The 18221-nt window shown below is 31.6% G+C and overlaps 1 protein-coding gene across 9 annotated transcripts in view; it reads left to right on the forward strand.

The window, feature by feature from the left end:
• brp (ELKS/RAB6-interacting/CAST family member bruchpilot) overlaps window positions 1-18221 on the forward strand; it is a 345910-nt gene that overhangs the window by 321371 nt on the left and 6318 nt on the right. For 4 of the 9 annotated variants that reach the window (XM_075313339.1, XM_075313340.1, XM_075313344.1 and 1 more), the window contains 8 exons: window positions 2733-2915; window positions 2982-3302; window positions 8808-8996; window positions 9271-11298; window positions 11634-12055; window positions 15605-15739; window positions 15812-15869; window positions 15920-16153. In XM_075313339.1, coding sequence (XP_075169454.1) covers window positions 2733-2915; window positions 2982-3302; window positions 8808-8996; window positions 9271-11298; window positions 11634-12055; window positions 15605-15739; window positions 15812-15869; window positions 15920-15973 — 3390 coding nt within the window. In that variant the 3' untranslated portion in view covers window positions 15974-16153. Of the gene's footprint in view, window positions 1-2732; window positions 2916-2981; window positions 3303-8807; window positions 8997-9270; window positions 11299-11633; window positions 12056-15604; window positions 15740-15811; window positions 15870-15919; window positions 16154-18221 lie in introns of those variants that run through there. The other 5 variants (XM_075313347.1, XM_075313341.1, XM_075313342.1 and 2 more) reach the window with 2 other exon arrangements.

Here is an 18221-nt window from a genome sequence, read left to right on the forward strand (position 1 = left end):
TGGTGTCTTTGGCGATAATACTCAGGGCCGGTATCTGAATCGATCTAAATAGTCATGTGATCAAAGTCTATGTTGGAGTTTTAATCCAATTGACTTGTTCTTCCGATTTGGCACAGGGGTGTGATTAAGTTTAGAATAGAATCCTATTGATTTTGGAAGAAATAAGTTTAGATTTAGATATAGCTCCTATATATATCTTTCGCTCGATATGCACCAGAGTTTTAACCTTATTTGCTTCGAATTTTGCACAAGGAGTACAATTAATGGTATTGTCAAGGTGTCTGAAATACCCAAATCATCGTTTTCTAAATTCTACGTTGGTTCATACGTGGTATATATCAGACAAAAAAACGCAGTATGGAGGCGCTTTATATTGGCCTATATACAATTATGAACCCGTATGGACCAAATTTTATGTGATTGGGGATCGGTTTATATGGGGGCTATATATGTTTATGGACCGATATGGACCAAGTTTGTCATGGTTGTTAGTGGCCATATACTAGCACAATGTGCCAAATTTCAACCGAATCGGATGAATTTTGCTCCTCCAAGAGGTTCCGGAGGTCAAATCTGGGGATAAATTTATATGGGGGCGATATATAATTATGGACCGATATGGACTAATTTTTGCATGGTTATTAGAGACTATATACTTACACTACGTGCCAAATTTCAGCCAGGTCGGATGAAATTTGCTCCTCCAAGAGGCTCCGGAGGGCAAATCTGGGGATCGGTTTATATGGGGGTTATATATAATTATGGACCGATATGGACCAATTTTTGCATGTTTGGTAGAGACCATATAAATACACCACGTACAAAATTTCAGCCAGATCGGATGAAATTTGCTCCTCCAAGATGCTCCGGAGGTCAAATCTGAGGATCGGTTTATATGGGGGCTATATATAATAATGGACCGATATGGACCAATTTTTGCATTGGTCTTAGCGACCATATACTTAAGGTAGAATTACATACCATGCGTTCAAGGCGTACAATGCGTCCGATGATTGAAGAGTTGAAATTTCTCTTTGAAATCAAAAGCTCGAATAGTCTGCCGCAAACAGAAACAAATCAACCCTTCCATAAACGCACGATTTGACACATGGTGTGTAATTCAACCTTTACACCACGTACCAAATTTCAATCGGATCGGATGAATTTTGCTTCTCCAAGAGGCTCCGGAGGTCAAATCTGGCGATCAGTTTATATGGGGACTATATATAATTATGGACCGATATGGTATTGCATGGTTATTAGTGGCCGTATACTTACACAACATAGAAAATTTCAACCGAATCGGATGAAATTTTCTCCTCCAAGAGGCTCCGAAAGTCAAATCTGGGGATCGGTTTATATGGGGACTATATGTAATTATGGACCCATATGGACTAATTTTTGCATGGTTGTTAGATATCATATACTAACACAACGTACCAAATTTCAGCCGAATCCCATGGTCCATTTGCAATACCATCCGACCTCCATCAATAACAACTAACTACATGTGCCAAGTTTCAAGTCGATAGCTTGTTTCGTTCGGAAGTTTGTGTGATTTCCACAGACGGACGGACATATTTAAATCCACTCAGAGTTTCACCATGACCCAGAATATACATAGGTACTTTATGTGGTCTTAGACCAATATTTCGATGTGCTACAAACGGAATGATAAAGTTAATATACTGCCATCCTATGGTGGAGGGTATAAAAAACAAGATTTAGAGGCTTTTCAGTGGGGTTTATTTGGATAACTGCTACGAGCTAAAGTGGCGGACATATTAATTTCATAAAAAAAAATTGTTGAATTTGCTTCAACAACAACAGTATTATTTATATATTTACAATTTAGAATATAATTTATAGTATTATTATACAGTTATAATAAATTAAATCAATTTGAAACAATTCAGATAATTAATGGTTAGAAGGCTTTTCGATGAGGTTTTGCTTTGTTTTTAGTTCATTTTAAATTCAATTTAATGGAATCTCCCGGCTCTTTTTATTATTATTATTGGAAAATATGAAGACCATCAAAAATTATTTCTAAATCAGTGAATTATGAATAATAGCAACACACAATTTTTCAAAGATTAATGTAGAATGTATATTAAACAAAAAAAAAACGAAAGATTAAAAATGAAAATAAGCCCTACACAACTAGGAAATATCGAGAGTTATTTTGCGTTCTTTACTCCTTTCTCTCTCGTCTCTCTCTCTGTCTCGCCTTAATCTATACTTATATATTTTTCTCGTTCAATTTGTATACATTTTGATCATTTATTACTTTGCTGCACTACTCAGAATTTAAACCACCACCACTTGCCACTAACATTTTTACATTTCCCCACAACTTAAACTTTGTAAAAAAAAACATTTTCTAACCCACCCCACTGCCACCACTCACGGATTCATTTTTTGTTGTTTATAGTAATTACAAAAAAAGAAAATAAAACAAAAACAAAAAAGATTTCATGGTAAATTAAATTCTTTTAAGTTTCACATTAATTGTCGCAAAATTTGCTTTTTTGACAATTAGCTCGTTAGCTCTAGTTATACCATATATTAGATCGTTTGTTATTTTTGTCTATCCTACTATTTAATGTAATTCAATAAAAATTTGAAAATTCGAATTGACATACATACATATCAAATTGGAAAATCTAAAACAAATAATTATGATTTTTTGTTTTCCCAAAAAAATTCATACATCCCGTTCAACCTTACAGTCGGATGCTGAAAGGGCACGTGAAGAGGCTGCAGCTCTACAGGAGAAACTCGAAAAGAGTCAAGGTGAGGTGTATAGACTGAAAGCGAAATTAGAAAATGCCCAAGGTGAACAGGAAAGTTTGCGTCAAGAACTGGAAAAGGTCCAGGGTGGAATCTCCCGCATACATGCAGATCGCGATAGAGTAAGAGACATCGGCAAAGACCATCTCAAAGGCACAGATTTATGATTATTATTTTTATGATTTTAGGCCTTCTCTGAGGTGGATAAGATGAAGGAGGAAATGGAACGTACCCAAGCTACCCTGGGTAAAGCACAATTGCAACAAGAAAAACTCCAAAATGCATTGGACAAGGCACAAAATGAAGTCGATCATTTGCAAGAGAAACTGGATAAGGCCAATACCGAATGCCGTCGTCTCACATTGGAGAAGGAGAAATACACCTACGACTATGATAGTTTGCAATCACAATTGGATAAGGCTTTGGGTCAAGCTGCCCGTATGCAAAAAGAACGTGAAACCCTCACTTTGGATACCGATAGAATACGCGAAAAATTGGAAAAGACTCAGGTGAGAAGAATGTTTTTTGTATTATTTTCTATTAACTCCCAAACAATCGAAGACTACATACGTTGGCGCAGCATAAATGAGACAAAATATATTCTTTATTAATAGCGGAGGTCTATCTAATTTTTGTAATGCATAAGTTCCCTTTAGCCATAATTAAAACGGTACGTTGAAAAATCTCTATACTACAACTTTCAAAACGTTTTACTTGCTGTCTTATGGGTAATCAGTATGTAGAAAGTTTTGTTAAAACTTTATTGCTATAGAAAGTTTTGTCAAAATGTTATTGCTATAGAAAGTTTTGACAAAATTTTATTTCTATAGAAAATTGTGTCAAAATTTTATTTCTATAGAAAATTCTGTCCAAATTTTATTTCTATAGAAAATTTTGTCAATATTTTATTTCTATAGAAAATTTTGTCAAACTTTTATTGCTATAGAAAATTGTGAAAAAATTTTATTTCTATAAAAAATTTTGTCAACATTTTATTTCTACAGAAAATTTTGTCAAAATGTTATTTCTATAGAATAGTTTGTCCAAATTTTATTTCTATACATTATTTTGTCAAAATTTTATTTCTATAAAAAATTTTGTCAAAATTTTATTTCTATAGAAAATTTTATCCAAATTTTATTTCTATAGAAAATTTTGTCAAAATTTTATTTCAATAGAAAATTTTGTCCAAATTTTATTTCTATAGAAAATTTTGTCAACATTTTATTTCTACAGAAAATTTTGTCAACATTTTATTTCTACAGAAAATTTTGTCAAAATGTTATTTCTATAGAATAGTTTGTCCAAATTTTATTTCTATACATTATTTTGTCAAAATGTTATTTCTATAAAAAAATTTTGTCAAAATTTTATTTCTATAGAAAATTTTGTCCAAATTTTATTTCCATAGAAAATTTTATCAAAATTTTGTCATATTTTATTTCTATTGACAATTTTGGCAAAATCTTATTTCTATAGAAAATTTTTAATTTTTTTTTCTATAGAAAATTTTGTCAATATTTTATTTCTATAGAAAATTTTGTCAAAATTTTATTGCTATAGAAAATTTTAACAAAGTTTCATTGCTATAGAAAATTTTGTCAAAATTTTATTTCTACAGAAAATTTTGTCGAAATGTTATTTCTATAGAATAGTTTGTCAAAATTTTAATTCTATAGAAAATTCTGTCAAATTTTAATTCTATAGAAAATTTTATTAACATTTTATTTCTATAAAAAATTTTGTCAAAATTTTATTTCTATAGAAAATTTTATCCAAATTTTATTTCTATAGAAAATTTTGTCAAAATTTTATTTCAATAGAAAATTTTGTCCAAATTTTATTTCTATACATTATTTTGTCAAAATGTTATTTCTATAAAAAATTTTGTCAAAATTTTATTCTATAGAAAATTTTTAAAAAATTTTATTTCTATAGAAAATTTTATCAAAATTTTGTCATATTTTATTTTTATTGACAATTTTGGCAAAATTTTATTTCTATAGAAAATTTTTAAAAAATTTTATTTCTTAAGAAAATTTTGTCAAAATTTTATTCCTATAGAAAATTTTGTCAAAATTTTATTTCTATAGAAAATTTTGTCAAAATTTTATTTATATAGAAAATTTTGTCAATAATTTATTTCTATAGAAAATTTTGTCAAAATGTTATTTCTATAGAATAGTTTGTCAAAATTTTAATTCTATAGAAAATTCTGTCAAATTTTAATTCTATAGAAAATTTTATTTCTATAAAAAATTTTGTCAAAATTTTATTTCTATAGAAAATTTTATCCAAATTTTATTTCTATAGAAAATTTTGTCAAAATTTTATTTCAATAGAAAATTTTGTCCAAATTTTATTTCTATACATTATTTTGTCAAAATGTTATTTCTATAAAAAATTTTGTCAAAATTTTATTTCTATAGAAAATTTTTAAAAAATTTTATTTCTATAGAAAATTTTATCAAAATTTTGTCATATTTTATATCTATTGACAATTTTGGCAAAATTTTATTTCTATAGAAAATTTTTAAAAAATTTTATTTCTTAAGAAAATTTTGTCAAAATTTTATTTCTATAGAAAATTTTGTCAAAATTTTATTTATATAGAAAATTTTGTCAAAATTTTATTTATATAGAAAATTTTGTCAATAATTTATTTCTATAGAAAATTTTGTCAAAATTTTATTGCTATAGAAAATTTTGACAAAATTGAATTGCTATAGAAAATTTTGACAAAATTGGATTGCTATAGAAAATTTTGTCCAAATTTTATTTTTATAGTACATTTTGTCAACCTTTTATTTCTATAGAAAATTTTGTCAAAATTTTATTGCTATAGAAAATTTTGACAAAATTGTATTGCAATAGAAAATTTTGACAAAATTGTATTGCTATAGAAAATTTTGTCCAAATTTTATTTTTATAGTACATTTTGTCAACCTTTTGTTTCTATAAAAAATGTTGTCAAAATTTTATTTCTACAGAAAATTTTGTAAAAAAAATATTTCTAAAGAAAATTTTGTCAAAATTATAATAAATAATTGTCCGACGCTAGATAAACAAATTTATATTGGCTTAGCCGTCAAGCAGCCGCCGATGGAGTCAAAAATTTAGTGTCAGCCGACTCCGACAAAAATAAGTCCGCTTCCATCTCGGGTTATTTGACAAAATTTTCTATAGAAATAAAATTTTGACAAAATTTTCTATAGAAATAAAATTTTGACAAAATTTTCTATAGAAATAAAATTTTGACAAAATTTTCTATAGAAATAACATTTTAAAAAAATTTTCTATAGATATAAAATATTGACATAATCTTATTTCTATTGAAATAATATTTGGACAAAAATATCTACAAAAAAACATTTTGACAAAAATTTCTATAGAAATAAAATTTTGACAAAAATTTCTATAGTAATAAAATTTTGACAAAATTTTCTATAAAAATAAAATTTTGAAAAAATTTCTATAGAAATAAAATTTTGAAAAAAAAAATTTATATAAATAAAATTTTTTGTTAACATCTTCTTCAAATTTTGGTAGATTCTTTTTGGCTAGAGTGGCAAGAGAATTAAGCCGAATTAGGGAGCCACCAGAGAACTGCAACCGGTGGCTTTTTTTCGAATTGCAATCTTACCCACAAAATGACAATTTTGGCAAAATTTTATTTCTATAGAAAATTTGGTCAAAATTTTATTTCTATAGAAAATTTTGTCCAAAATTTTATTTCTATAGAAAATTTTGTTAATATTTTATTTCTATAGAAAATTTTGTCAACATTTTATTGCTATAGAAAATTTTGACAAAATTTTGTTTTTATAGTACATTTTGTCAACCTTTTATTTCTATAGAATATTTTGTCAAAATGTTATTTCTATAGAAAATTTCGTCTAAATTTTAATTCTATAGAAAATTTGATCAAAATTTTATTTCTATAAAAAATGTTTTCAAAATTTTATTTCTACAGAAAATTTTGTAAAAATTTTATTTCTAAAGAAAATTTTGTCAAAATTATTATAGATAATTGTCCGACGCTGAATAGACAAATTTATATTGGCTTAGCCGTCAAGCAGCCGCCGATGGAGTCGAAAATTTAGTATCAGCCGACTCCGACAAAAATAAGTCGGCTTCCATCTCGGGTTATTTGACAAAATTTTCTATAGAAATAAAGTTTTGACAAAATTTTCTAAAGAAATAAAATTTTGACAAAATTTTCTATAGAAATACAATTTTGACAAAAATTTCTATAGAAATAAAATTTTTAAAAAATTTTCTATAGAAATAAAATGTTGACATATGTCCATGTTCCCAAATCCACTTCCAGGTGAATGTGAATCAATTCCACGATTTTCGTGTCCTACAATCCACTTTCACCGGAATTTTCGTGAAATCAATTCACTTGCAAAAGTCTTGGTGAAAGTTGAATTATGTCCAAGATGGGTGTATTTCCGGTTAAAAAAAGTACTCGCGTAAAAAATTTGAAATGTTTTATGTTTAGTACATGAGTTTTATTAAAACTGCGTCATTTTTAATTAAAAAAAATAATAAATTATAATAAGTCTATTAATTCCACTTATTTTGATTTCCGCCTTAGTGAATTTTTGTGTGATTTGTGCAACCCAGCTGGTTACAGAAAAGTTCAAAAAAGAACGTGTAATTAAGAACACCAAATTTTCACATTCGTGGGTTTGACGTGAATAGTGGAAGTGGAATTGAAGTGGATATCGGAACATGGATGATAATCTTATTTCTATTGAAATAATATTTGGACAAAAAAAAAAAACATTTTAACAAAAATTTCTATAGAAATACAATTTTGACAAAAATTTGTATAGAAATACAATTTTGACAAAAATTTCTATAGTAATAAAATTTTGACAAAATTTTCTATAGAAATAAAATTTTGAAAAAAAAAATTGTATGTAAATAAAATTTTTTGTTTGGTACTTTTGGCTCGAGTGGCCAGAGATTAAGCCGACTTAGGGAGCCACCAGAGAACTGCAACCGGTGGCTTTTTTTCGTATTGCAATCTTACCCACAAAATGTCGGTGGCAGTGAGTAAGACACCAATTACCGTGCGATCTTTTACATACAATACAAATGCGAGAATAAAAACACCATTAGTATATAACAATGTTCGAATGCAGTGTCTTGCAATCTTAAACCAATCGACATCATAACAACGCTCGGTAAACATAAAACGAGTGTGGTACTTAAGTGTGATTGCACTCAACAACAACAATTACCAGCAGTTGGCATTAGATCAAGAGAATTGAGAGAGTACCAAATAAGAGAATACCAAACTGCTGAGATATGGGTAACCAATTTGTGTGATTGCTTTACTACGGTGTTTTCGACAGACCAACACTCATACCAACAAACACCGACAGTCGTCGGTTGCATTGGATATTGGTGGTTGAAATTTTTTTTTACCAATTGGTGTTTTAAGATTGCAAATATTGGTGTTTACTAAATACACTGGTCGGTTGCGGTAGATCGCAGCCGTTCTCTGGGAGCCACCTTATATGATCGTTTTAGGTCTAATAGTTAGCAGGAAAATTAGCATTTCTTCTTCAATGATAGTGCATGACAATCACTTCTTCTTTTCTCGCTGCGCCAACATAGTGTATTTCATTGCACCCCACATTGAAGTATATACATAATACATAATGAAAGCTATATTATATGTAAACATAATCTATTTCCATCTATCTCAAGAACTCTATATATACATATATCTATTAAATGTGTATGTGTAACTATTGTAAATAATATGTATTCCATATTATATAATAAAAAAAAAATATAAGTATATGTACAGCAATTACAGTATCTATCGAGACTATATCTACTGATATATTAACTACTACTAACTACTATCCTCTATCCTTATATGTATTCTTTAATGTTTGTTGTTTATGGTATCCTAAACGTTGTATCTATAATTGTTCTGTTCATTTGATATCGTGGCACTTGCATAACATAAAACACTCTACAAATGTATGTAGATGCAACTTGCTCGTGTCCAAAAAGAACGCGATCAATTCTCCGATGAATTGGAGACACTTAAAGAACGCTCCGAATCATCGCAGACCCTGCTACAGAAGGCAGCACGCGATCGGGAGGCTATGCAAACCGATTTGGAAGTCCTCAAAGAACGCTATGAGAAATCGCATGTCATACAGCAGAAACTACAGGTAATTTTCGTTATGTAGAGAATTTCAAAATTTTCCACAACCCGCCAATAACAACCAACCGAGTCCTTTGTTCTTTTGTTTTTTCTTATGAAGACAAAGAGGAAATGAGGAAAGAGATAAGCAAAAAAAATGCATGCTTATGTTAAGATTCTCGTTCCAAATACCTCCTGCATAACATAACAATTGGCTGTTTGTTAGTTGTAGCTTTATGGTTGCACTTAACCGAACCGATCGACTCGTTTTATCTTAGAAATCTCGCCATTATCCTTTTCAGATGGAGCGTGACGATGCTGTGACCGAGGTTGAAATTCTCAAAGAAAAATTGGACAAAGCATTGTATGCCAGTCAGAAATTGATCGATGAGAAGGATACCTCGAACAAAGAATTCGAAAAGATGTTGGAGAAATACGATCGGGCCCAAAACGAAATATATCGCTTGCAATCGCGTTGTGATACTGCCGAGGCCGATCGAGCTCGTTTGGAAGTTGAGGCTGAACGATCCTCACTTGCTGCTTCCAAGGCCCGCGAAGATCTGCGCAAGTTACAAGATGAAAGCACTCGACTGCAGGAGGCCTGCGATAGAGCTGCTTTGCAGCTTAGTCGAGCCAAAGAGGCCGAGGATAATGCCCGGGCCGAACTCGAACACCACCGCGAACGTTATGACAAAATCCAAACAGATCTTCGCCGAACGCAAGGCGAAAAGGAACATTTGCAGTCCGAACTGGAGAGAGTATCCTATGAATTGGAGAGAGCCCATGCTGCCCAAAGCAAAGCTAGTGCCAGCGTGGAAGCAGCCAAGGAAGAAGCTGCCCACTATGCCGTGGAAATGGAGAAGATGCGCGATCGTTACGAGAAGAGCCAGTCGGAACTCAGAAAGTTACAAGACACCGAAACCTTTGGCCGTGAAACTCGACGCCTTAAAGAGGAAAACGAACGCTTGCGAGAAAAACTGGACAAAACCCTTATGGAACTCGAAACGATCCGTGGCAAATCGCAATACGAATCAGAATCATTTGAGAAATATCGCGATAAATATGAAAAGATTGAAAATGAAATACAGAACATGGAGTCCAAGTTGCACGAGACCTCATTGCAACTTGAATTGTCCAAGGGAGAGGTGGCCAAATTGTTGGCCAGCCAAGAAAAACAACGCACCGAGTTGGAGAGAGCCCATATCGAACGCGAGAAGGCCCGAGACAAGCACGAGAAGTTATTAAAGGAGGTAGAACGTTTGAGATTACAACAATCTTCAGCCATCAGCCCGGCTGAGTCAGTACGAGCTTCGGTAACAGCAGGAGAGCGTACAGAAATAGATAGGTTAAGGGATAGGTTAGAAAAAGCTTTACAATCTCGTGATGCTACCGAATTGGAGGCCGGAAGACTGGCTAAAGAATTGGAGAAAGCTCAAATGCATTTGGCTAAACAACAGGAAACAAATGAATCTACACGCATTGAATTCGAACGCATGTCTGCTGAATTGGGTCGCCTTCACGATCGCCTCGAGAAAGCGGAAGCCGAGAAGGAGGCTCTCAGACAATCAGCACGCACTGGTGTGGTGGACAAACCTCATCCACAACTCGAAAAACACATGCAACAATTGGAGGCCGACGTCAAACAATTGACTATCGAGAGGGAACAATTAGTACATCAACTGGAGAAGAGTCAAGAGATTCTGATGAATTTCCAAAAAGAACTGCAAAATGCCGAAACTGAACTGCAAAAAGCCCGCGATGAAAACCGCAAATTGCGCAATGGCCATGCTGGAACGCCGTCAGCACCTGCTGCCGCTGCCGCTGCATCATCAGCCGAAATTCAGGCTATGCAAAAGGAAATCGCAACTCTACAACAAAAACTCCAAGAATCCGAAAAAGCTTTACAAACTGCAACCAGCGCAGCAGCGACAGCAGCTGCGGCGCAGGGTGGTGCCAGGCCCGAAGAAATCGAACAATGGCGTAAAGTCATTGAAGCGGAGAAGGCAAAGGCTGACATGGCCGACAAGGCGGCACAGGAAATGCATAAACGCATCCAAATGATGGATCAGCACATTAAGGAACAACATGCTCAAATGCAGAAAATGCAACAACAGCTGATACAATCACAACAACAGATCCAACAACAACAGCAACAATTACAGCAGCAACAACAACAGCAACCAGCAGCTGCTGCGGCCGCAGGCGCAGCCACTGAAGAAATCAACAAAGAACTGGAGAAAATCAAGGCTGAGTTGCAAGCAGCGACCACACAAAGAGATCAATTCCAACAGCAATTGGAAGTTTTGGTGGAAGAAATGCAAAAGAGTCAGGTAAGAATACCATTGTTAATATATTCGTAATTTTTATTGTAGTCCTTATGCCTTCGAGTAGCAGCTCATCTATATACGTAAACGCATCCATAGCGATTTCCAAAATCCATGTTAGAATCCAATGGAAGCAAACGAACATGAAATTTTGTCCTATAAAAGTACGTGCAAACAAGTGTTCGCCTACCGACAATCGCTATGGCTGCGTTTACTTGTATTTCGTATGCGATCAGCTGTTTTACAGACACGAAAAATAATATTAAGATATTGAGAACCTGCCCCTCAAAACTAATTTATGTAATTAATTGTCATTCTTAACCATTCTCCAATTAATTCAGGTCGAAAAACAAGAACTGGCGAAACAACTGCAAGCAGCCCAACAACAAATCCAGCAACTGCAGCAACAATTGCAACAAGCTGCTCAAGCAGGTGGTGCCAATGCGGCAGCTACCGAAGCGCAACGTCAGCAATTAGAACAACAACAGAAACAACTGGAAGAAGTTCGTAAACAAATCGATAATCAAGCCAAGGCAGTGGAAAGTGAGCGTAAAATTATCGAAGAGCAACGCAAACAAATCGAAGCCAAACGGAAGGATATCGAAGAAAAAGAAAAGAAAATGGTTGAATTCGATGTACAGTTACGCAAACGGAAAGAACAAATGGATCAATTGGAGAAACAAATACAAGCTCAAGGTGGTGGCGCTGCTGCAGCGGGAGAACTCAACAAAAAACTCATGGACACTCAAAGACAATTGGAAGCGTAAGTAGAATGATATAAGTTTGGGGGTGTGAGTTTTTTATTTTTGGCCGGATAAAATCCCAAGCAACGTCACTGAGAGTGTTAATCCTAACTCGCAACTACTTTTGCATTACTTCAATGTGGACCATTCGTGGTTAGTTATCATCTGCTCAAGGTGCAAATTCTGCTCTATCCAGATCGATTTATTTCATCCTCAAAATGAACTCACAGTAGCTTGCTATAGGACTCAAATTTTGCTCGTCTTTTGTCATTCTCTTCTTCAGTCTTCTTTCTTTTCTAGGGGTCGAAGAAAGTGTGTTCTGCGCCATCAGTAACAAAAATTCTTTCGTAAATGGCGTAACGATAGCACGCTTGCCCATAGTAGTAACAGTGACAATATATGATAAGTAGTATACTCTTCCAAATCGTCTATTAGCCCAAAATCCATATATCTTGTGTTAGCTTGGGAGTCCATCTCCCACATTTTTCCCAACCCACGGTCGTAGGAACAGCTTTCTAAATACTTCTAGGGTGATCCTTCCTGGTGTCTGACCATCTTGTGCTAGTCTGCGTTCAGACTCCTGCTTTCTCACTGGTTGCAGCTTCTGCTCTATCCTGATCGATGTTTTTCAACCTTAGGATGTTTTTCAACCTATAGAATAAAAAAAAAATCCTAAAGAAATAAAATGTTGACAAAATTTTCTATAAAAATGAAATGTTGACAAAAATTTCTATAGAAATAAAATTTTGACAAAATTTTCTATAGAAATAAAATTTTGACAAAATTTTCTATGAAATGGCGAAATAACAGGAATGATGAATTAAAAGTAAATAAAGGATAACAACGATCTCAGGCTTAAGAAAACTAATGACATTTATTAGAAAGAAAAAGATCGAATAAAAAAACCAAAAAACATAAGAAAATTAGATATACAATTTGGACAAAAATTTCCTATAGAAATAAAATTTTTGACAAAATTTTCTGTGAAATGGCGAAATAACAGGAATGATGAATTAAAAGTAAATAAAGGATAACAACGATCTCAAGCTTAAGAAAACTAATGACATTTATTAGAAAGAAAAAGATCGAATAAAAAAACCAAAAAACATAAGAAAATTAGATATATAATTTTGACAAAATTTCCTATAGAAATAAAATTTTGACAAAATTTTCTATAGAAATAAAATTTTGACAAAATTTTCTACAGAAATAAAATTTTGACAAAATTTTCTATGGAAATAAAATTTTGACTAAAATTTCTATAGAAATAAAACTTTTCTATAGAAATCAAATATTAAAAATGTTGACAAAATTTTCTATAAAAATAAAATTTTGACCAAATGTTCTACAGACATAAAATTTTGACAAAATATACTATAGAAATAAAATTTAGACAAAATGTACTATAGAAATAAAATTTGGACAAAATTTTCTATAAAAATAAAATGTTGACAAAATTTTCTATAGAAAAAAAATTTGGACAAAATTTTCTATAGAAACCAAATTTTCTATAGAAATAAAATTTTGACAAAATTTTCTATAGAAATAAAATTTTGACAAAATTTTCTATAGAAATAAAATTTTGACTAAATTTTCTTTAGAAATAAAATTTTGACAAAATTTTCTATAGAAATAAAATGTTGACAAAATTTTCTATAGAAAAAAAATTTGGACAAAATTTTCTATAGAAATAAAATTTTGACAAAATTTTCTATAAAAATAAAATTTTGACATTTTCTATAGAAATAAAATTTTGACAAAATTTTCTATAGAAATAAAATTTTGACAACATTTTCTATAGAAATAAAATTTTGACAAACTTTTCTATAGAAATAAAATTTTGACAAAATTTTCTATAGAAATAAAATTTTGACAAAATTTTCTATAGAAATAAAATTTTGACAAAATTTTCTATAGAAATAAAATTTTGACAAAATTTTCTATAGAAATAAAATATTGAAAACATTTTCTATAGAAATAAAAGTTTAACAAAATTTTCTATAGAAATAAAATTTTGACAAAATTTTCTATAGAAATAAAATGTTGACAAAATTTTCTATAGAAATAAAATGTTGACAAAATTTTGTATAGAAATAAAATTTTGGCAAAATTTGATTTAGAAATAAAATTTTGACAAAAATTTTCTATAGGAATAAAATTTTGGCCAAATTTTGTATAAAAATAAAATTTGAACAAAATTTTGTATAGAAAAAAATTTTTGACAAAATCTCCTAAAGAAATAAAATTTGGACAAAATCTTCTAAAGAAATAACATTTTCTAAAAAAAAATTCTAAAAAAATTAAATTTTGACACAAATTTTTAAAGAAATTAAATTTTGAAAAAATTTTCTTTAGAAATAAAATTTTGACAAAGTTTGCGCTCCAATTAATCATCATTAACATAAGCTTTTTCTTAAATGCTGTGAGGGTCGAACACTTTCCCATTTTATTCAGTTACTTCCTGTAGTAACCGTGATCGGATAACATCTGAGTTATATAATAGACTACATCCCCATGTCGTCTAATGGCCCATATCCATATATCTGGTATTAGCTTAGTAGTCATTCTCTGGTATTTTCGTTACCCCAGTGTTTTCGCCAGTTTTGGGTTTTCTCTTCCATCGTCGCCGCATTGAATCTTTTCCCCAATATTAGGATTAAACCCTTTTCCTCTGTCGGCTTGCTGGTCATGCCGGATATTTCAAACACAGCCGCGGCACAGACTGTGCGATATCCAAAAGTTACGCGCAATGGGACTATACGCTGCACTGCGAGAAGTTTCTTTGATTTATTTTCAAAATTTATCATCCTTGTCTGTGTTGCCAGTATTGGGGATTTTGCCCCAAATCGGGTATATTTTTTCGTGGATAGGAACGACATTTTTGAGTTGGGGATTTGGTGGGAAATTTCCATAAATTTGGAGATTTTTGTGGGAAATTTTCGAAATCTATTCACCCAATTGTATTTCTCCACTATTTAGAACTAAATACACATGTTGACCGAACTTCCCTTTTCTATTTCTCGAGAATTTAGAATATGATAAGATGCATAAGATAAAAATTCGATGACACTTTATACCCATAATTAATTCTGATGAGGAATGATATTTTTTTGCACCCATCCCCTGGTTTTGTGCTTTGAAATCTTCATCTTATTGTAACTCGCAAACTGCTATAACATAAATTGCATATTTTTTCAATTTTTAAATTATTAGGGATTTTTGGGAACCAAAGCGTCATATTTTGGGGACAAGAGCCCAGTAAATACTGGCAACACTGAAAATTGCATATTTTCCAATTTTTAAATTATTACGGATTTTCTACAGCAGATCCTTTAATTTTGTTCAAAAAACTTGCCAGAAATTTATTGGGGATTTTTGTGGGGAATTTTAAACAATATTTGGGATTTTTGGGGATCAAAGCGTCCTATTTTGGGGACAAGAGCCCGGTAAATAGTGGCAACACTGGCCTTGTCCATATACCGATGCTGTTTCAAGCCACATGTATCACCGTGACTAAGGTCTCAAACAATGCAATATTGAACGTTTTTCTACTTCTCTTCTAATTTTAGCTGCGTCAAGGAATTACAAACCACCAAAGAGGAACATCAAAAAGCCGCAACGGAAACGGAACGATTACTCAAATTGGTACAAATGTCTCAAGAAGAACAGAATGCAAAGGAAAAGACAATTATGGACTTGCAACAGTATGTTTTGATATTGAAACCTGATCATAATCTTCATTTATTACTAATATTTGTACATTTTTTTTATTGTAGAGCCTTAAAGATAGCCCAAGCAAAAGTCAAACAAGCACAAACACAGCAACAACAAGATGTAAGTATAGTGATATATAAATATCCTAATAACCGAATAACCCATTAAAGTTCTTTGAAAACCATGTAGCTAATTGGAGATATTTTGCAATAGCATGGAAATAGTTGGAAGACTGGCGCCCAACTAAATTCAATTTCAAAATTATTTTTTTACAATATAGATTTTCCATGAATTCTGTAATTTTTTTTGTATATATGAAAATCTAACATCGTCTAAAATCACTTCCCAAGATACCTGAAATTATAGTTTTCAATATTTGGTAAAAAAAAAATATTTTGACAGTTCATATTTGCATTTAGTTTATAGATCATTATCGACATAATGGTGGGTATAAAATAAAATTATGACACTTAAGAAAAAACTGGACTTCTAAACATCATAGACCAATAAAAAGAAAAACAATCAAAGTTTGCCTATATTTGAATTTGGAATACATGGGAATTTCTTGTATTCATACAAAAAAAAATTATTTTGATTCAATCATAAAATTAATTGTTCCAATTATTTTTTTAATTGAAATGTTTTCAAATACGAAAATGATAGTGCCAATCACAGTTTTAATTGGACATACAAAAATTATTGATTAAAAAATTAATTGATTTCATGAGCAAATTTAATTGATTCAATAAAAAATTTAATTGCTGTTAATTGCAAAACTCAATAAACTTTTTAATTAAAAAATTATCGTGAAATGTTTTTCTGTATAGCATTATGCTATATTCAGAGTACCAAGGCGACCATTTTTGTCGATGGCGGCAGTTATAAAGTTTTTACCGTCGGCGGAGGAGGCTTAACGGCTCAACTCACGAACTGCCGAGTAAATATGCTTATATTTGGGTGTAAGATTCAACATTTTTATTTCATTCAAAATTACGTTACTATAATAACTTATAAAATATAATGGTCAGCAGGGAATGAAGCCACTGAGTCACGCTACTCATTATGACCACCACCAACTATTTTTGCAGCTCGACGACGCCGAATATATCAACTCACTTCGACTCAAATTTAATCGTCTATTAATGACAATTTAATTAAATTATTTAATTTAAATTTATTTAAATCAGAAAAATTTATAATTTTTGTATTTCCTGCCACCCACAATCATTCAAATTAAAGGAATCCAAACCACTATGAGATTAGTTGTTCAACCAATCGTATAATACATTTTACATCATAACCGCACAGTCGATTTTAACCGCCGCCGACTATTTTTTTTTTTATCAGCCCACGACGACGCCGAATATGTCGACTCATTCCGACTCAAATTCAGCCGCCAATTAATCTAAAATATTGAGATAAAACAGAAAATTGTGTTATAAATTGTTGTATTTTTTTTGCCAACATTTTGAACCTTTCGCCCACAGCAATCAGTATCAAGTTTCTATAATAATTTTACAAAAAATTTGAGGGAAATGTAAATTTGGTTTTAAGGTTTGTTGTACAACTTATCTCATTACCATTCGGATGATTTCAGATTGATTTTATAATGGATAATTGTCCGCGCCGAATAGACACATATATATCGGCTTAGCCGTTAAGCCGCCGCTGCCGGAGGCAAAAATTTTGTGCAAACCGCCGGCAATAAAAATGGGTCGGCTTCATTCTCTGGTTTTGTTAGAGAAAGAAGCAGCCTAGCAACGCCGTCGATTTTAACCGCCGCCGACCATTTTTTTTAACAGCCGACGACAACGTCGAATATGTCGACTCATTCCGACTCAAATTTAGCCGCCAATTAATCAAAAATTTTGATTTAATGTAATAATAATTGTTATATTTTTTTGCCAAAATTTCGAATTTTCCACCCACAATTGATCAGTATCAAATTTGAATGAAATGTAAAAGATCAAATTTATCATGTAAGTTTGGTTGTACAATTAATCTCATTACCATTTGGATGACATCAAATTGATTTTATAATGGATAATTGTCAAGCCGCCGTCGCTGAAGGCAAAAATTTAGTGTCAAGCGCCGCCGACAAAAATGCTTCATTCTCTGCTTGAAAATTGATTTTATAATGGATAAATTTCCGCCGCCAAATAGACAAATTTATATCGGCCTAGTCGTCAAGCCATCGTCGCCGGAGGCAAAAATTTCGGCTTCATTCTCTGTGCAGTGCATGTTTATTGTGAAATTATTATAGATATATAGTTTGGGTCAATGAAACAACTTTTTGGCAAAATCTCCGGATCTCAATCATTCGTTTTGCGCCTTTTGGAGTGTAAGGTTGGCACTAAAAAATACCAAAGTGTCGATAATCTCAACACGGCGCTTTGCCGCAGAGACAGCTAGTGATGGCTTTTTCCATCGTTCAAAGACTATAATTAATGCCAAACACAGAAAACAATTTCA

Source organism: Haematobia irritans, chromosome 5 (genome assembly GCF_050003625.1).
Source record: "Haematobia irritans isolate KBUSLIRL chromosome 5, ASM5000362v1, whole genome shotgun sequence".
Taxonomy (NCBI): domain Eukaryota; kingdom Metazoa; phylum Arthropoda; class Insecta; order Diptera; family Muscidae; genus Haematobia; species Haematobia irritans.